Here is a 21,750-nt window from a genome sequence, read left to right as displayed (position 1 = left end):
CTCCTTTAAGTGCTGAGATGTTATTCTTAGGCTAGTTCAAAACAAACCTATTGTGTGTCTGCCATTAAGAGGGAAAAAACTATGATAAAGTCAGGCACTGTACCCCAGTGCCTCCACAACAAACAGGAGATGCACCCAGCCGTTTGCTTCAGACTCACAGCTCTCTCCACAAAGAAACCATCTATGAGCCAAACATTGTAGTTAGTATCAGCACACTATCGCAAATACCTACTTACTGCACAATATACTCAAAATACTGGGAGGGACACAAAGCTTTATTCTGGAACGATTATATGAATTAAAGCTGCTAATCTTTGAAACGTTCTACTAGGGGTAAAGGAAATTTAGAAATTAAAAATACGGAAAATTTACTGTTATTTGTTTTCTAAAGATTCCCTTCTGTCAATATTTTGCTATATGAAATAAAGATGCATCAGAAAAGCAAAAAACACAAATTAATTCAAAATGCTAAAACCTCACTAAGTCTTTAAGATAAACAAACCCAGGTGTTACCAAAAGTAAATACGTGGGCAGCTTAAAACATGTGACTGCTTGGAGGGAATAAAATTGCCTCAAATGGTATCAGAGAATGGGTAAGTAAAGAAGACAAGATCTCCAGTTTAAATCAATTTTCAACTACTCTTCTATTTATACTTAGGAATAAGATTCTGCATAATTCACAGATATAAAAGCAAATAAAAAATGATCTAAGTAGGCAATAAAAATTCAATAGTAGCTATGGGAAAACTGCTTATTGTAGAGAATATTTGAAAGCAATGAAAAATCACCCAGATATACAGTCTTAAAATCAGATACAATTACATAAAGATTATGTCTCATAATAGTTTTTCTAACTTTTATTTTTATTCTAACTTTTTACTTTAACTATTTTAACTTTTTACTTTATACATTTTTCATTCTATGTTCTTAAGTCAACATCAGCTTGAGACAGATGGAAAAGAGCAGTAAACTACTAGCAGAAAAAAGCTGCTATGTTGTCAAATGTGACTTATTTCTGAAGGCAAGTAAAATGGATATAGTAACTGCCTTTATACTTAAAACATTATTTGTGTGCACTATGAATGGATGTAAAGTTGCTAGGGAACAACATGACCTTAATTTTATAAAACTAAAATGCCCTTAGTTTGTGAACCCTTTAAAAAGTGCTTCTAACTTCCAACACAGTTCTGTTTTGACACGAGCTCTTAATGCTTATTTCACACTTTAATGAACTCCTGCATTCATTTTTTAATTACTAAAACTTCACATTTCTTAATGTTTTATTAAGATTACAGCATAGTCTGCTGCTGCAGCCTCTGTGGTTACGTCTACTTTCCTACCTCTCTTCCAATGCACAGTATTTGCCTGATATTAGATGATACAAATTTATATATTAATTATTTTTGTATTTAATCACAGAATTCCGTGACTTCTTACTAGAGAACCACAGCATGCCATTCAAATTTGCAGGTCCTACTCTCCAAATATCTAAGAACAACAAATAAATTGACATGAATTCTTTGTGCATGACACTTGTTCTTTTAACAATTCATTAGTCATTTTGGAAATAAAGACATTAATATAGAGAAAACACATTAGTAACAATAAAATGTCACAAGGACAAAGTACGCATTCAAACTATACACATGAGATTAAAGTTTTAGCCAAAATCCAAACATACCAAGTAACAGATTAAATTTTAAGGGAAAAAAAAAAAAAAACACCCTTAACTCCTTTCACTGAAATAAATGCAGAGGAAGAAAAACCTAGAATCTTTACGCTCAATTTAACTTGATGAAGGCCTAAAGCTACTGCAGTACTTGAACCCTAACTGTCAAGTTCTGAGTAGCATCATCATTAAAGGAAGGAAAAGCTGAAGCTGCTTAGATACCCTACCTATCAACTTCCTTATTCTGCATGCTCACATATTGCTCATCTGTATTCCTCAGACTTACACAGAAGCTCCAAAGACAACTGCAACTCTCGTGAAATGTACTGTGCCCTGTGTTTTAAGCCCCATTTTCCCAACAAAGCTCATATTATAATGAACTCCTATTTGGCAAAACTATTTAAAAGAATAACTTATTTGAAATAATTTTTCTGAATCACTGGAAGTTTAAGATATTATATATTGTCTCTTATTAATAAATTACAAAAAAAATCATAATTTAATTATAAATACACATTTACACTTTCAATAGTCTAGATAAAAGCATCCTTACTCTTTCTCTGCATCTCCTTCACTTTCTTCTGCATGATCAAAGCTCCAATTACTTTTAAAACCTCCATCTCTCTTGGACTGTGATCTATCCAAAGCTGAAATGAGAACAAGTTAAGATAAGTCTTGATTTCAAGCTGAGTTATTAATCAACACAAACTAGAGTAAACCAGATGCATGTATTTCCCCCTAGTATTTATTTTATTGATGTCAGTGTTTAACTATTATTTGATCAGTAAGTCCATCAATGCAGTGGTGATCATTATTTCCCTAAATAAATAAAAAAATCTGTCAACATCTTATTAGCAGTAAGTTAGCAAGCTATTAAAAATTATGACCTGAGGTTGTATATTTTCAACTGTTTTACTGATACCCATAAATTTAAGGGTAGTTTCTCTGATATGAACTGCATGCCACACATAGAAAGGCTCCTAAAATGTATTATTTACTTGACTAATAACCAAATGTATATTAAATTTTTCCATATAAAAGCAACAGTTCCAAACTGTCTGAAGTACAATTTCAACATAATATGCTGGATTTTTAACTCAACATCTGGCGCTGACTTAATTCAACATCTGGCATGTTGAATTAACATACAACGCAAATTAAAATTTCAGTGTTAGCATCAACTAAGTAACAACTTTGTCATACTACTTAAAATGTCAGGTCTCTGTATTACAATATCCACCCTTATGAGGATTTCCATGTAATAACATGGCATGGGGTATTCTTAAGTGAAGGTGTTCCAGAGCATGGAGGCAGCACTCATTAAAGCAAGTCACTGCTCCCCCTGGGCCCTAAATGCTGCAATTAAGAGCTGTCTCACAAATTCTGTGTGAGACAAACTATACAGTTGCTTTGATTTTGGTTTAATTTAAGTGTGTTTTTTCTTACTACATTTGTCTTTACACTGTTGGAAACACATTTAGAAATAATGAATTAAATTTATATACTCAATAGAAAAGAGTAAGAAAATCACAACCAACAATATATGTCTAGGATAAAGTATAAACAATGCACACAGAAAAATATTTATTGCATATTCAACTTCTGTTTCCAACCTGTATCTACTGCAGGCTTCCTGAGCCATAGGTGAGTAAGTTAAACACATATTTTTGTGTTTAACAGCTTTTTCTACCTTTTTCTTCTCCCTGCTTACTTTTTAATCAAGACTGCTTTACAGAATCAACACCATCTTGTAGCAGAAAGTACCTCAGTTTAATTACAGGAGCATTTCCTTTAGCTGATTCTGATTCAATCTGCCACTTTTTACTCTTAGTACTCTACTTCTCCAGTCCACGTACTCTGGAAGACAGTAGTAAGTAACCCCTCCCTATTCCCTCATGATTGCATAGATTCCTGTTGTGTTCTTTCATGGTCTTCCTTTCCCAGGCAGAACAAATTAAAAAATGAGTCAGCTTAATTTTTCTTCACATGAAACCTGTTTCATGCCTTTAAATCCCTGTTGATGCTTCTCTTTGAACCTCTTCTTGTCTGCTGTACCCTTCTGAGATGAGGATACACACACTAGGAGGAATACTCGAGATGCATACATCACACGAATATCTACAGATGCACAGCGTTGTTTCTGTTTTGTTCTTTGTTCCTTTTCTAATAAATCATTACATTGGATTTGCTGTTTTCACTGCCAAGGAGAGCTGCATTGATCTTTAGGTAGCAGATAATTCCATCTTCCACTCATGACTGGTTAAGAAGCATTTCAGAGCCAATTGTTACCTACAAAAATGCCTTTTTTTACTTCTCATTCGCTTAGATAATTTGACAATCACCTACACAGAATTTCATGTATATTTCCAACCCACATAATTCAAAACCTGACCATTTACAACCTTCTTTAAATAGTTAGCCATTATACTAACCCAAGTATAGTTTAAACATCTACTAACTGTGTCACCTTTTCCTTTTAACTGCGTACCAATGTTAGAGATCCTTGTGCATTTCAACTGGTTACTCCTTTTAACAAAACAAACCTTTTTTGCCCTCTCTTTCTAACTCTTCCCAATTGTTTCTTATGAAATCTCCCATTTTATTCAGAGGTAATTCAGCCTCTCCCAAAGCCTTTGATAAATGATTTTGCAGAAGGAACAATGACATCAATTCTAGTCTCCATTATAATTTCCATGAATTCAGGTTCCATAGTCACAAAGCTCACTGATGCAAAGTTCCTCAAATACCTCTACTGCTTTTTAAAATGCTGATATCACACTAGCTACACTCCTTACCTGTAGCAGAAATATGATGCTAACCACAAGCAACACACTGCAGTCATTAGCTCCTTTATCCCCCAGTTCCTCTTACAACACTTGGATGAATGCCATTTGATCATGATGCCTTGTTCACAGTTTGCTCAATGTACTGCAATTTCTTCCACTGATGCTTCATTTTGAGTCGTACACTCTGTCACATTCCTTATTAAGAAACATTCTGGCATGAAGAGCTCTCTAAGTGTTGCCAAAGTGAGTGCAAGCAATTCCAATATTCAGCTATGACCTTACATACTCCAAAGCCACCTTTTTCAACTGAGTTGTCTACTGATCCTCCAGACACTCCTCAAACTTTCCTGCTGAGTTTGACAAAATACTTAACAATAGTTTTTATGTCTGTTGGGAGTTACTAATCAATTTTTCCCCCACCTCATTTTAATTACAGGCTAAATCCACCAGCTTTTTTATTAATGTCTATTTTAATTACTCAGATAAAAGATCTGATTCAAGAACTATGATGTTTTATTTCAGATATTATCTCTTACTCTGCTGTTTAGCCAGGCATTTAGCATTTGGGGAGCCTTTTGAAATCTACTTAAACAAGTAGCATGCATGCTGTAAAGCCTCCTATACCTTTAAATAACTCCCAAGCTGGCTACAAGTATTTTACACTCCAGATGCATATTTTCTTTCTTTTTCAAAAGATTTCTTAGTATTTTCTCTAATTCTTCTTTTAATTAAGCATTTTTGCATTGGACAGTTCATCCACTGCTACTGATCAGTGCAGCTATCCATGTAAAATGTCTCAGTATCCCAATTTTGCTCATTCAACTCTAGATCAATTTTCACTCTTTCTAGCACTCTTGGTCCTAACAAAAATGTAAATCTAGATGTATACCATCATGTTAGCCAGAGTGTTCACCTGAGTTACTTGATCTGAACAGCCACTTGGTATCTAATTCCATACAGGATTTTTTTTTAAAGGGTATAACAAGTAATCTGTTACTAAGGCTAAGCTGCTGACTCTTTTGTACTAAGACTTAAATTTGGAACCCAAATGATGCAATTTTCACTATGTGCACTATTCAAGGTCTTTTTAATCAACAAGGCACATTTGTAACCAGAGGTGAAAATATTGAAAAAAAGCAGAGCTAACCCTAAGATATTATGTCAAGAGAACGTAATCCCTGTACCTCTGCCTAAGACAGGCAGCATACTGAAGGCAGATTTCACTCTCATTTTTCCTCCCACTACTAACTCCCTTTTGTGCTATTACACCACGGGAGATACCAGAATAAGTATCTTGGGCTTTCTGAGCCCAAGAAAGTGCCTGGAATTTAATTAGAGAAGTTACACAGGTGTAGTTGACACATTTCACTGTTTTTTTAAACAATTGTTGTTTTTTTAAACAACAGTTACATGTATTTTCTAATAAGCCAATTTAAAAAATTCCTGAAAAAATAGTGTGTTTTATTAGGCCATTTGTGTCATTATTAACCACACCCTAAATCCGGACTTTTAAAAATTCCTGTACAGTCTTTTTGTGTAAAACACAATTATCACATTTTGGATTAGAAAGCAAAATATGCTTGTAGGAAAATGTCTGCAAGCAGATCAACACCTTTAAATTACTGTGTGGGGACACAGTTTGTAAACTCCTTCAGCAGGAGTTACTGTCATTCAACAGTGTTGCTACACAATTCCTAAATGGAAGGAAAAAAACTTCATAGTGAATACCCATGAAAAAAGAGCAAAATTTTGCAGTTGCAAAAGGGAAAAAAAAAGAAAAGAATCCGTTAAAATTCTGCCTAAAACACTAAATGAGAAGTGACATATCCAGTATTTAGTAAAGTGTTAGTGTCCAGCAAAAGACATCACCTTGGAAGACTTTTTTTTTCATAACTTGTACCTCATGCTCTAAGGCAAATAATTCCATACCAATCTATACTACAACTCACTAGAAAAACATCCCTATTGCTTTATTGTTTTGTATGTGATGCTGTATTGGGTTTGTGTGGCCAGATTTTGGTAGCAGTGGGGAGCTGCAGAGGATCAGAGGGCCTCACCTCTGTGCCTGGAAAAACCACAGAGCAGATCCTCCTGTAAGACAGGTCAAGGCACATACAGGGCAACAAGGTGACCCAAGGAAGTCAGCACAGCTTAACTAAAGGCAAATCATGCCTGACCAATCTGGTGGCCTTCTATGATGGAATGACATCAATGGTCCACAAGGAAAGACTGACAGATGCCATCTACCTACACTTCTGTAAGGCCTTTAATGTGGTTCCACATGATGCCCTTATCTCCAAATTGGAAAGCCATGGATGGACTATTTAGTGGGCAAGGAAATGGCTGGATGGATGCAGACAGCAAACTACAGCCAATGTCCAGGTGGCAGCTGGTGACAAGTGTCTCAAGTCTCTCCTGACTCTTGGGATGGGTGCTCTTCCATGTCTTCATCAATGACATGGTGAGATCAAGTGCAGCCTCAGTAAATTGGCAGATGACACCAAGCTGAGTGGTGCAGCTGAAAGAGTGGAAGGACATGATGCCATCCAGGAGGACCTGGACAAACACAAGAAGTGGGCTTTCCCTTGAAATTCAACAAGCCCAAGAGCAAGGTGCTGTACCTGAGCTGGGGAAATCCCAGACATGAGTACAGATTGGGAGAAGTCACTGAGAGAAGCCCTCTGGAGAATACTTGGGTGTTCTCATGGATGTAAAGCTGGATATGAGCAAACACTGCTCACTGGTAGCCCAGAAGGCGCCAACTGTATCCTGGGCTGCACAAAAAGCTGAGTGGCCAGCAAGTTGAGGGAGATGACTCTGCCATCATGAGACCCCACCTGGAGTGCTACATCCTGCTCCGAGGTCCTCAATTTAAGAAAGACATGGATCTGTCAGAGTGGGTCCAGACGAGGACCACAAAGATGATCAGAGGGTGAGAGCACCTCTCCCAAAAAGACAGGCTGAGAGAGATGTGATTGTTCAGCATGGAGAAGAGAAGGCTTTGAAAAGACCTTACTGCAGTCTTGCATTACCTTAAGCGTCTTATAAAAAGGAGAGGGATTTTTATATGGACGGACAGTGATGGGACAAGGTGCAATGGCTTTAAACTGAAAGAGGGCAGGTAGGATTAGATGTATTACAAAGAAATACTTTGCTGGGAGGATGGTGAGACACTGGAACAGGTTGCCCAGAGAGCCTGTGGATGCCCCACCCCTGGAAGTGTTCAAGGCCAGGCTGGATGGGGCCCTGAGCAACCTGATCTAGTCAATGGTATCCCTGTCCACAGAAAGGGCACTGGAACTAGATGCTCTTTAAGATCACTTTCACACCTAACTGTTGTATGATTCTCTAAGATCAACTCACTAAATAAGCCAGATGCATTGACTGTCCATACAAAGATCAACTTTTCTAGGAAAGTAACCTTTTCATATATATAACTGGTTTTCCAGAATAACTCCCTACCACCCACCAGAACACAATAGCAGAGACTTCAAGGTTTCTATTACAGACATAGAAATTTTTGTAAGTCTTTCATCTGCTGAAATCTCACCTATTTCTGTGTGTACAAGAACCATCCTAAACACACTATCTAGATCAAACAAAGGTTAGGTTCAGGACCCAGATGCTTTTTAAGGAATACCTGAAGTTTATATTCTTTTTCCCCTGTTGCTGGTAAAGAAACTGCAAATCTCATCTTACAACTGCAACCAACTTATCAGATACTGCAGTGCTCACACAGAAAATGTAAATTAATTTAAATGTACTCAGATTCATTGCCTTCAGACTCATATTTAAATAAATGAAAAAGAATGCTTCTAAGCTTTCTAATCTGTTGCTCATTTAGAGTCATCAGATATACTGTTAAGAGGGTACAAGTACTCACAAAACTCTTGACACTGAAATATTTTTTGGTTTATTTTCTCCATTGCTTCATTATTCTTCCAGACAGGCTTCTATGCAAAACAGCTTTTATCTTCCATCTTTGATACCATCAGCTCTACTCTGGCAACTGTGTAACCACAGTAAGGTTGCATTTTCACAGTCTGACGCAGCACTACATGAAGAGTTTTACAGGCCCCTCACTCTTCCTAAGAGTTGCAGATTCTTGCTCCTGTCCTGCACCCTGCATATGTCAGCACTGACAGAAAATCTGGGGAAGGAAACTAATTCAGGCAAGAACCCCTTGAGCAGCAGGGGAGGGGACCATATCAGGTCCCTCCTCCTGTTCAACCGTACTAACATAGCGTAGCTGTGACAGCACAGCAGAGGTAAGGTCCATCCAAGGACTAAAACTATCATAAGTCCTATGGATACCAAGGAAATTTCCATGGAACTGTAGCCTAATCTACATTTATACGTATTGATTTAAAGATCTACTGCTTAAAAGATGCTTTAACTTTCCACTCCCTAAATTAGCTGCAGAGACAAAAAAAAAAAAAACAAAAAAAAACAACCAGTCAAAAGCACCTCCAGTAACAGGCAGTAATCTTAACCTGATAGTAGCTGAGATATTGCATGACACAGTTTAATAATGAAGTTCTATGATACCAGTGTAATGGATACCAAGCACAGACATTCCTTTGCACGTGAAGGGAATTCAATCTCAGCTGGCTAACAAAAACACCCACACCCTTCCAAGAACTTGACGTCCACAAAAAACAAATTATAAATACAGAGCATTCATTCCTGGACAAAAGTGCTCATGCTCCTGAAAAGCAAAAGCATTTATGATAGTTCTGTACTTTAAAGATGGAAATCATCTACATATTCCGGTAAATGACTGCGTTTTTCAGGGTTTGCAAGCACACTGGGCTGCTTACATTGCAGGTTATTGCACTGATGACAGGAAAGAAGAATACAGAACTGCCTAAGTTTGATCATTGAACTGTTTAACATTTTTAAAGTATTAACAAGGAATGAGAGGAGGATGAAAGGATAGAGCTTTGATGTTACACATTTTCTCTGTGATACCTTTGAAAGTTTATCTGGTTAGATAACAGTGATGGACACAATGGACAACTAATGCTTCTTCACCTTTTCTACTGATTCTCTCAACCAAGGTGTAGAGGTATCTATCCCACCCAAGGATACTGCCCTTGTGACAGCATCAGAAAACAATGCAGAAGTACTTCAAGATGCCTTCTTTGTTTACAACAACAAAAAAAAGGAATGCTATAGAAAATTGTGGGCATTTTATGCTCAATGACAGAAACCTAATGATGATAGACATGAAAAAAAATATTAAGGAAATGATCAATTTTTTTGTCATTCCAGATTTCACTGCTAAATTCTGTCTTCTGACCTCACAGTTCCTCACCTGTATCAGCAATATCTGTGGGAATGCATTATGACCCATTGTCAAGGAAGACGTGATTAAGGAACACTTTAGCCAGTTGAACCCAAAGACTGTAAAAACATCATTGCCCTTCAAGAAGGGCAACTAGGATAATCTGGTGAACTACAGGCTAGTTTGCAAAAGACAGAACTTACTCTTTACTATGTGTGTGCTCAAGAGTGGACCACACTGACCTGAGAGGCAATAGAGACTGGACAAATCCCCAAGCAACCTGCACTAACTGGGTCTGGCTTGAACAGGATGCTCCAACCCATCTGAATCCAGCCAGCCATCAAGTAAAACCAGTGACCATTCACAGGTACAAAGCATCCCCTAAAGCAACTGCACTCCCATCACAAAATCTTCCAGAAAGGAGTACATCAGTCACTTTACTTCTTTTCCCTCTCTCAATAAGTCAGACTACCACTCAAACCTTCCACACAAGTAAAATAAAATTTGAGTAACATCAAAAGCAGGAGCCAACTATAAACCAGGAAAAAAGGAGAAACAAACAAAAAAGTAATTTTTTCACCTCTAGCATTATGAATTCTTTACTTACCTAAGATCTCTATTGCTAGACTTGGAGATAAACCAAAAACTCAGAAATTAGGAATAAGTTTTGTTCTTTTTAAGGAAAGTTAAGTCTAAGAGAGGTATATTCCTATTTTATAGATAAAAATAGAGGATAAAAGGTGAGGTTAGCCTAAAAACAATTTCTCAACCGCCAATTCACTCTCAAAATATGAAAAAATATATAAAGCTAATAAGCCACTTAGAAGAAGATTATAGTTCAACAAGAATTCCAGAATACAATTTCTGTGGCTAATCAGTATGTTGCATTAAGCACAGATGATCTCAAATTCTGAACACTGGAATAGAAGATGAGCAAAACACAGCAGGAAACCTTATAGTATATTATGCATGTGATTCGCACACTTTGTTATGCATCATGAGATCCATCTTCATATAAAACCTAAGTTTGTGCAACTGAGAATACAGCAGCACTAAACAAATGGCAGACTATTTTTAGAAAGTGCTGAAAGGCAGTTACATACAGAATAAGATTAATAACCTAGCCAAACTACCTGGACATTAGGCAACTGACACTTTGAGAAGGTTTCCATGTTTGCTGCAGAAATTGGAACATCAGGTTGAAATAAAGCACTGTATCTACATACTAAGAGGAAGAAGAAAAAAAGAATTTGTACTATTTAATACTTCTGGTTTTATCCTGTAAAGTGTCATAAATTATGTCAGATAGATACTATCCCCTTTATAAAAACATACAGAAATTCAAAGTCCAGAAAGGTTCCACAATCTCTGCAAGAACTTAACTTGCATATGCAGAACAGAAGAATCAAGAATGGTTTCAGTTTGAAAGAACCTTAAAAATCATCTATTTCCAGCCCTGCCGCCATGAATCAGGGGGGAGACATTCAACTAGACCAGGTCGCTCAGATCCTCATCCAGCCTGGCCTTGAACATTTCCACAAGAAATGTTTCTTCCATAAGAAGAAACTCTAAATGTAATTGAAGTAGGAAGAAAGAGCAAGACACCTCTTCCATGTTGTCCATTGTTCAAAATTTACTAGAAATGGACAGCAAATAAAGCATAGAAAAATGCTCAACAACCTCAATTAAAAAACTCAAAAATTTGGTCACATGAAAAAAGCACGTTTCAGAAAAAAAATTGAGGAGGGAAAGGATGATGAAAGAGTTGGTTAAACTATGTGGCAAGAAAAATATTTGCATGTGCCTTCCTGTAAAGGCTAAATACCTGGAGTTTTCTCCAATTCTTAGAGACACTGGCAAACTTTCATATCCATACAAGGCAGCAGTCAGCTGAGCTGGATTTCTAATATAGCTGAAAAGGAATAGACTACCTCCACCAACACTCCTCCCCACCTCCAGGATTAGTTTTCTGTCAATTCACTTCCTCCAGCCAACTTGCCATGAAGCCAGTGTTCAGCCACTGAGGTGCCAGTGTTGACTGCAGCACAGCGGGAGCACACTGTCTCTGGGAGGGGCAGCAGCTCTGTCCTGCTGAGCAGCACCCGGGCAGTGGGCCTGGCTGCACTCTCAATTGCAGGCACAATTCCTTGCGTGGCCATACAGCATGGCCCCACACACAGGGTCTTGCTATGACTCTGCAAATCCATGTACAATTAAGATCTATGCACATTATGTCTCTTAAAAAAAAAAAAATCAGAGAAATTAAACACAAATACAGGCAACAGCATTCTGCTCAGACTAGATACATTATGTACTTTAGCTCCCTTTACAATTAGCAATCATCAGTGCAGCAAGGAGTGAAGCAATGCAACTAGACTACTGCATTAAGGTGACAGAAATCTTTGTAATGGAAGTACCAAACTTCTCCAGACCTAACAGCAATGAATTTAAGAAGCACTGAAGACTGATAACTCTGTCACAGTATACCAACAACCACGAAGCAGGCTTTATTTTTTAAAAAACTAAAAAATTACTTTAACATCCCATGAAAAACAAACATTTTCTCAGTAACTACTCCTAAAAGCAACAAAAATGAAGATGCGCTATCAACTCATTTTTAATAAAATAACACATGGCGGCTTGCTAATTGAACCTAGTTATAAAACTACTTTTCAAGAAACAGCACTCCAAAGACAGCTAAAGCAAAACACCAAACTTGTTAAGTGACCATCCTGCAACCAGAGTTTCAGCCACTGCTATAGAAACGTGAAACTCCTGCTTACCTTGATCTATAAGTTCTTTCTATCACAGGGCACAGAGTCTTTCTTCCACCAAATGAGCAGTGCCTTTTCCATCATAGGCTTTGCTACATGACAGAGAACTTTTTACTTTATCAATGACATCTGGTTTTTTGTGGTTCTTGTCAAGTAGAGATTCAGCTATAACAAACAAACTTGCTTATGGCAGAGCTCTAAAATCTCCACTGAAGTTTTACTGTCCCAGGGCCAGGTATATGCAATCACAAGGACCTGGGCCACCATAGTCCCAAAGTTCACTTTTGAAAGTTCACTCCCAATTGCAAAGGATCCTTAATTTGTCTCTTAAGCAGTAAGCCTTGGTAGAAATAAAATTACAACAAACTCTAGTAAATGTTTCTAGAAGTGAGCCTCAGAAATCACAAAGGCAATTGTATATACGAAACCTAGCATCTACTGCATAGTTCAAATTCTCATCTGATGGACTCTTGAATAATCTTTCTGTTAGACTGTCGTATTAAATTCTGTCATCAGCAGGATACTCATATTTTGCTAAGTGAGCCATAAAATTTGTACATGTCAAACAAATACAACATTATATCCTATGACATTAATAAAAATACATCACTAGAATGAATTTTAGTACAAATGAAACAATAGTATGACATTGAATAAAACATACTCATAAAATAAATATTTTGCAGCTGTTTCTTACAGATATAAATTTGTAAGATTACATATTATTAATCATGTCATACAGTAATATGTTTTACCTCACCAGCAGAGTATTATTGGTATTTTTCATTCCTAAAACATTGTTGTGGCAAGTCTTATAATAAAAATAAACAAAAAATCAAAATCTCACAGAGATATGAGCAGAGAGACTTTGCCCCAGCTCATATGGTCTTAAAACAAACAAACAAAAAGCCAGGAGGGCTTAACACAGAGTTTTGAATTATCACTGCTTTTTTCCATAATCACTCAAGATTAACTCAAAGAAAGATACTGCAAAATCTTTCACTCCAGATTCTTCTTTCATAGGAATTACTGGGACACACATGCAGAAACGTTTCCTTGCCTCTTGCAGGGCTTACATCCTTTGTCTGTTAACAAAAACTTTAAAGGCCTACTGACCAACCCGGGAAGAAATAACCACAGCCTGTTAATTTATTCCCTCCAGTCTCCAGCCTTCACTATAACCTTGTTCTCCACAGAAGATAACCTGCTATTTAAAATAATTGGGTCTCCTTGGGCAGAATAAAGCTGCTCTTACACTAAAATACCTATTACAAAGTTTAAGCTATGTATTACACCTTAGCCTAACTTAACAGATCACCAGGCAGAGATGGAACAGGAAATGTCCTATTCTTCTCTCACACATAAAAGAGAGGCTGTATGCTCTCCCCCATCCCAGCCATTGTCCTGCATCTACTAGTTACCCTTCAATGAGAAGTTTGGCAAAGTGCCAACCTGGCAAGACAGAACAGAGCACGTTCAATCTCTCTGGCAAGAAAGTGGTTAAGTCTCCAGGGTGGTGGAAAGTACATGTAGCTCTGTTTCCAAATTGCAGTCACGCCCACTAACGTGACATTCGTACACCGATTCTGACTTAATTACATCTTAAGGTCATCTTAACCTGAAAATATTAGGTATTAGGCGTGCTAGGCTGCTGAACATGGAAACAGGAAGTTAGGAACAAATGCTTTTAAAAATTTAATGTGAAAATAAAGCTGCCAACAAATTTGATTCTATATAATAAGAAAAATAATATTCTACTGATGCTTTAATTTTTCTTCATAGAAAGTAAGCACAGCCCATTAAGACAGATTTCAATCTATGTAAAACTATCACTACCTTAAAAAACCTCCAAACTGAAACCATGTGAGTGCCAAAATATGGGCCAAAAGAAAGGAGCTTAACACATGTGCTCCCCTTACCCCCAGTCCAAGTGCCTTTTAGAACAGCCAAGTTAAGAGAATTACATTTGTCCTTCTTCCCCAAACCCAGATTGTTCCCAGTATCTCTACAATAGCCTCCACCACAACACCTCCATTTTTGTTTGCTTTCTCAGTCTCATGCAGCTGAGAAATCTATCCTGCACACTTTTCTACTCCTTTCTTTGCAACACACAGAGATGAAGGTATATGCTGTCCTGTGCCTCAAGCCCTCTCGCTGTCCTGACCCTGACTGCTCAGCCACTGAAGGAACACCAGTGAGCAGCAAACTGAACCATGCTCAGGCAATGCTGAAACCTTTGCTTCAGGGACACTAATTTTGACTTCCCTGCCTAATGGAGTGAGCAAATTTCACAGATTACTACCAAATCCAAAAGCCAGAAAACAGTGGATGAGGCATGCCAAACAAGGCAGTTACACCAGCAGCTTCTATGTCCCACTTTGACAAAACTTACAGAACAGCAGTTACTTTGAAAAAACTACCAAACACTAAATGCCTCCACATTGAAAACCAGAAAACTGTGCACAGATCCTTTACACTTCAGAAAGTTCAGGACAAGCCTGGGCTCCTAGAATCCTGTCTGAAAATTAAGGAGGTAATGATGTGGAAGAGGACTGGGACACAGACTTTTACCTTAGAATGTGCTCCCAAGCCTATTGCAACATATGTTAGAGAGCAGTAACAGATAAATTAGGTTCATTTTTAGTATCTTTCTACATACTTTAAGAAGCACCCTGTCTTTCCTAATATTTCAAGCCACCTATCAAGCCAAGTTAGTCTGGCATATATTAAAAAAAAAAGACAGTAAGAAATGTTTTCAATTTGACTTTTTTGAGAAATAGTTCTCAACAAGCGAGTTTCATTCATGGAAAGCAACCTGTTACTCAAGTCAGAAGGTCTCCTATTCTCAAAACCACTGGACAGGACAGCTAAACATTCTTCAAGTCTAAGAAGATACATGTGCAGTGCTGGAAAAAAAAATCTGAATGGGTCAAAGGACTGGGATATATAAACAAGCTATGCAATCACAAACTTCACACTTTCTCATTAAAAAAAAAACAAACAAAAAAAAAAAAAAAAAAAAAAAAAACAAAAAAAACCAAAACCAACCACTCTCAAGAAAACCAGAAGAAACAGAATTTGTCTGAACATTGAGGGAACATATGTAAACCAGAGAAGAATTCAACAGGATAAAGCAGGAGTTCATATAGACACAGAAGATCAATGATAGCTGAAACAACTCTTTCCCACATTTTCAAGCTAATCACAATCTCCATTAGATCACAAACAAAGCACCAGAGACTTATTAGTAACAATTAAAACAATTAATAATTAAATTTCACTGTTAAGAGAAAAATAAAGAGTCTTGCAGGTAGAAAAGTCTGGCAGGTAGTTTCAAGTGTTTTACCTGAATATAAATGCCACCCTACCCTCCTAATTTGTATTATGCCAGTCAGAAATTTCTCAGTATGATTAAAAACAGAAACAAAAAAAGAGAGGAGGGGCTTACCACCACTTCAAAAGGTAGGTCTGTAACTCTATACTAATGCACAAAAGCTGCATGTTTCTGTACCACCCCAGAATCTCAGCTACCTTTAAGAAAACACATAAGTCTACAACTCTTGCTTTGGTGAAGACAATTCTTTACATGTGAACTGAAGGAAGAACAAAGCAGTCTTCTGGAGTCCTCTGGCAGACAACTGTGAAGTTTATACTACTGCTGCTAACAGGTAGACCACATAGTTTTGTTTACTGTTATTACGAAATCTGTAGCCAAGAAATTGGAAAGAAAGTTGAGCAAATTCCTGCCATGGCTGCACTGAAATATCTCAACAACTCTGAAGCTAGGGACTGGCAATATTCCTTAGAAAGGAGGTCCTCAAAAAGAAAATTCAATACTGGTTCTCTGCATCATTACTGTAACCACCAGGAGACTGAAATAAATAACAGGAAAGAATAATACATTTCACCATTCTTCTGGAAAATATTTTGAAGTTTACCTACTATCTACTGCATAAACATCAGTAAACTTTAAATTTCATGTTGGAAAAGAGAAATTACAATTTCCTTGCAATTCAGTAATAGCAAAGGAGGCAGAAAACAAGAGTTCCTGCAATTTTTCTCTAAGGTAATGATCAACAGTACTCCCCATTCCCACATGTTTAACATGCCTCCTTCCTTAAGTCCAAATGAGTTTGCCTACCATTCTTTATATTTTAGATGTGACTATCAATTTAAAAACACAGGAACTGCTGCAGACACAAAATTCTAATCACTAAACTTCTCCTCCTCCACCGCAGGAAAGAATTCCCATGTAAGAGAAATGCTTTGTTAGTGCAAATTTCTGCATGTTCAGCCCATAACTTTGAAACATCACTTTAAAAAAGCAAATTCAGAACAGTTTTACTAATTTCAATTACATCTAGATTAAATAACAAAAATAGAGTACTTTCCACACTTCTAACAGTCCTGGCACTTCAAGTGAAATAATCATGCAGGCCCTGTATATCCAAGTATATGTGATCAACTATTATCACAGCTTCAGAATAACAAATGCAGCTTTAAAAAGAGTCCATTATAGTCCTAGGGATCTTTTTCACATTTCCATTAAACAGTCTATATAATACAGCATAAAAAATTATGCACATCAGATACACAGAACTGGACAAAAAACATTAATCACTATGTTCAAGAATGGTATTACCAGAAAGGCAACAAATCAATCATTCAAGGAACACCCTTCCAGAAAGACCATTTTGTTTTTACTGGAGAACAGAATAATAAAAATGTTAAGAGGAAGCACTTTTATAGTAGAATGACAGACATATTTCTTCACAGTAACATCTGTTACACTAAATGAAAGAAAAGCAGTATCTCACCGGACACGTGGAATCAAAACCAAAATTCTGAACAACTGTCATACTGAAAAGTAATTTATTTCACTTAACTGTACATTTATCTTAAATCTGACTGATTGTCAACATAAGCAGGACAGCACCAGAAATATCTGTGTACATGTATGCATACACACACACAAAGGTACATATTTAACCAGCACAGTGTCCATTAGAGTGAGTTTAACTGGTGATAGAGCTAACATCCATTTCGCCCAGACTTTTTCTATTGTGCACATTTAAGGCAGGGATGAGGAGGAGTCCTAACCCTCCCCCTTAGCCAGTCTTTGAGAAAACACCTCTGAAAACATTAAGTAAACAATTTTTGGTTGTTGCTTACACAGCCTTCAAAGGACTCCATTAAATATACACACTCAGACAAGTTATAGATACAGCTCTAGGCTCATGTATTAATAACCATCATCTGGCAATAGAAGTTGCCATATCTCCTACTCCACCCACTTCAATCCCCTTTTTTGTCCCCACTATACTTGTTTCACAAATCTGGCACTCTCCTGCTTGTCTGGCCTTAGGGTAATGGTGTTTCTAACATCATTAGGTTGATCTAATATGCTACCTTTCCAGACTGCAGATTGCAAAAAACTCCTGTATATATACATATTTATAGATATTCTATGACTGTACTTTTTCTATAAATATCTCTAATAAGTACCTATCAAATAACATCTGAAAGCCTTTTCCCTTTGCTTCAAATCAGTACTGATTTTACCAGCTCTTACTAAATCTGCCCAAGTATAACTGTCCCATTTGGACTTGGGCCACCCCCATAAATTTTTGTCACCACTATCTACACTAGATCTTCTTCACATGTGACTGCACTCTTAGGATTTCTATCACATCATCAGTCTAAAATGAACGTGTCCCCAAATAATGGCGAAACATAAAACCAGCTGATAACTCAGTTCATCCATCGTGGAACACTGAAGCTCCAAATGGAGATGCTATCCAGTTGTGTTGCTCCTGCTGTTGGAAAGAGAATTCATAACCAAAAGAAGTGTGGATATTGCATATGAAATGCATATTCCCTCAGCCACTTGACCAGCCAGCAAGTACTCAAGGTGCACACAGAAGACAGTAACTAGTCATCACCTTGACACTTTTAGCATTATGCGCAAACCTCACCACAGTCTTTGGAGACTCCAGGGAAAATATGGAGTGTCTGCATTTCACCACCAAATCCTTTAAAGGTATACGGGAGGCAACATGACAGCTGTTATTAACCAGAGTTTCTGAACATCAAAATTCCAGATTAATTATTCAAAACAACAAGCAGTATTTTGTCCACGCAGTACGTCTATTCCAGAATATCTTGTAATAAAAAACCAATATATAATACCCTGCAGCAAGAGAAAATCTGCAAGAAGTTATGTTCTGTGCAATACAGGTACTGTAAATTTCCCATGCTAAACTAATTCCTGACTTGGAAAACTCTGCTTCGGAGGACTACTTAAATCCATTAATTTTTCTTTGTTATCATCATCGTAAATTGGCAGAATTTACCAGACTACTGGTCTTTGCCATCAGGACATGTGCTTAGAGCAATTTTGCAAGACTACAGTAGTAAATTTTCTGATGTATCAAAGAAACAGCAAAGACTCAAGTTTAAAAATATCCCAATTTCAGGAGACTTTTTGCATTATAATTAAAAGCTTTATAGTGACAAACAAAAAAACCCTCAAGACATCAAAACCGTATAACAAAAAAAAAAAAAAAAAAAAAAAAAAAAAAAAGCAAGCAGCTTTACAAACGCAAAAGGTTTCTTTCAAATGCAGGTAATAAGGCTCATCATCCCCTTCGTATGTATCATAATTATAAGCATTACCCTCCTCACAAAATTAAACTCAGTCCCAAACCTTTACAGGAGCCTTTTAGGAGCAGGCGAAGACTCATTTTATGGTGGGGCCAAAGACTACGGGCTAGGCCGGGGCCTGGGAGCGGACCGAGGGCAGGGCAGCACAGCCCCGGCCTCCCCTCTCACCCGGCGCTAACCCTGCCCGCCGCCCCAGCCCACCGCCCGCCGAGCCGCGGCTCGCTCCTGCCGCTGCACCGAGCCCGGGCTGCTCTCGGCGCTGCCCGACAAAGGAAAGGAGCACCGCACTCCCAACCTCTCGGAACAGTAAAAGAAAGAAAGAAGGAATAAAGAAAAATGAACCAAATCGCCCTCACTAAGCCCTCCCTCAAAAGCAGGTCTCTTTTAACCAGACGCAACCACGCCAGCCACCCTTCCCCCACCGCGAAGCCACCTCTCATTGTCGTCGCACCCAAAGGGGACCCATAACCCCCACCCCACATGAACTCACACGCCCGCCTCCCCCATTCCCCAGTCCGTGCCGTGCCCCTTTACTGGTCGCCAGAAGGGAAACGCGGCTCGCGGGCCACATTTCCCTCCTCGCAGCCTTGCACGCACCTTCCAGAAACAAGCTGTCTCTGCAGCCGCCGCCGCCGCCACCACCGGCCATCTTCCCGCTGCCGCGCAGCGCTCCCTCACTCCATCGCCCAGCGCGGCGGCGGGGCCCGGCCCTTCCCCCGGCCTGCCCGCCCCCACTGCGGAAGGCTGGGTGGCTGACCCGCAACGGCGGCACTACCGCCGAGGCCCGGCCCTCTGCCGCTGCCGGGCCGCGCTGCCTTCCGGCCCCCGCGCAGGAGGAAGCGGCGGCAGCACGCCCGCTCCTCCCTCCGCGCCCGCCGCGATCGGCCGCAGCGGGGCCCGTTGGTGCCCGTCGGGGCAGGCGCGCCGGGCCGGGACGCCGCCGCACGCGCCCCCGCGAGCGCAGCAGGGCGAGGCAGGAGCGCGCGGGCAGGAGCGCGCGGCGGCCGCTGCCCCGCGAGCGGCGCTGCCCTGCCCGGCCCGGCCCGCCCGCCCCGGGAGCCGCCGGCGCTGCCGGCCCCGGGACCATAAAATGGCCGCGCCGCGCCCCGCAGTACCTCGGGCTCGCCCGCTCTCTCCTCCATCAGCCTGGAGGCAGCGGCTTTTGGGAGGCGCGGAGGTGGCTCGGGTAAAATGAATGAAGTTAGAGGAGTGCGGGAGCGCATGGCGGAGCGCTGGGGCCCGCCGGCCTCTCACCTCGCTCAAGCTCGGGGTAAAGGTCTTTGCAAGATTCAAAGATTCCTTTTAGTCTTAAAATCTTCTGTGGCCTGATCATATTCAAATCCAAAAGTTGGATTTTGCAAAATGTACAGCGTTGCCACGCCAACTAAAGTGAAATTGCAAGTCATGGCCTCAGGTACATTTGATTTTTTTAGCATGTGTGATTTTACATTTTAAAAAGCTTTCTCATGAAGCTGAAATACAAAAAAAAAACATTCATCCTTTAAAAACTAAAGGATAGTTTATAGCAGTCTATATCTAGGCAAAACCAGATACTCCTTTATTCGACAGGTTTTTTAATCTGGGATTCTATTGATTTCCCTTCCCCTGCACCCCCCTCAAATTTTAAGGCAGATTTGGGGAATTCTAATGTCTAAGGTACCTGATTACCAACATTTCTAATCCCTGAAAAATGAGCTTCCAAAAATGCTTGAACTGAAAACTTGTTTGTAGACTGAAATCCTAAATTAGGTAAATTAAAGCACCTAATGCATATGAAGATTAAAGGCTAGAAAGAGGAAAATTGTTGTTTTCATTTAAGTCTTCTAAATTTGGTATTTTTGTTCCTGAATGCACCTGGCATGTGTAAAATACTTTTGCGATTGTTCAGTTTTTACACAATCGAGAGGCAAAAAGTGGTCTGGAAGACAACAGGAAATGCCAGACTGCTCCCCAGGTGCTACATCACACCACCAGAGCTAGCAAACACTTAGAAAGAATCCCAAAAGCTGCAACACTGCTGGCAAATCTACAAATCTCAGTCTTGAGAATCTCCTTAGGAAAAAAAAGGCTTCCTGAAAGAGAGATCACAAACTATCCTCGTTTCATTAGTAATGAGATTAACAGGAAACAATTAGGAAAAATTGGTCCCAGCTAATTACAGGGAAACCAGAAAATCATCTGTTCAATAGAAACCTAATATTTAAAAAATTTAGAATCTAACTTTCAAAAATATCTTGTATCTCAGAGGGGCATTGTCCAGCTAGAGGATTTGCTGCTGAGGTTACAGCATTAATCCACAAAAACAAGTTCTTACTGACAGTTGAGACTAGACTGATCCAGGTCGACACAATTCTACACAATTTTTTTTAAAAACTAATGATTTAGAGTTATGAATTATTTGAATAAATGTTTAATGCACAGTAGTGGATTCATTGATCAAGGTATCAAATGCGCTTCAGAGTTTTAGTGAACTGAGATGCAGTATAAATTAAAATACCTTTTTAAAGTAGAAAGGATAAGGGAATAAGCTATCAGTGTTAATCTAGATGCATGGTCATTTTGGACTTTTTG

At 38.9% G+C, this 21,750-nt stretch overlaps 1 protein-coding gene across 8 annotated transcripts in view; it reads right to left on the bottom strand.

Annotated features, from left to right (window-relative positions):
• Window positions 1-20,212, bottom strand: part of SENP6 (SUMO specific peptidase 6) — a 71,303-nt gene extending 51,091 nt beyond the window's left edge. For 4 of the 8 annotated variants that reach the window (XM_072926588.1, XM_072926589.1, XM_072926592.1 and 1 more), the window contains exon 1: window positions 19,777-20,188. Coding sequence is in view for 3 of the 8 variants with exons in the window: in XM_012572875.5 (XP_012428329.2) it covers window positions 2,223-2,316; window positions 19,777-19,828 (146 nt within the window). In the remaining 5 variants the exon portion in view is untranslated. Of the gene's footprint in view, window positions 1-2,222; window positions 2,317-19,776 lie in introns of all 8 variants that reach the window. The other 4 variants (XM_012572875.5, XM_030267478.4, XM_012572876.5 and 1 more) reach the window with 2 other exon arrangements.
• Between the last annotated feature and the right edge of the window lie 1,538 nt (window positions 20,213-21,750).

Source organism: Taeniopygia guttata, chromosome 3, assembly GCF_048771995.1.
Source record: "Taeniopygia guttata chromosome 3, bTaeGut7.mat, whole genome shotgun sequence".
In the NCBI taxonomy this organism is placed as follows: Eukaryota; Metazoa; Chordata; class Aves; order Passeriformes; family Estrildidae; genus Taeniopygia; species Taeniopygia guttata.
Note: the sequence above shows the minus strand (reverse complement) of the source record. Positions and strands in the feature narration are given on the sequence as shown.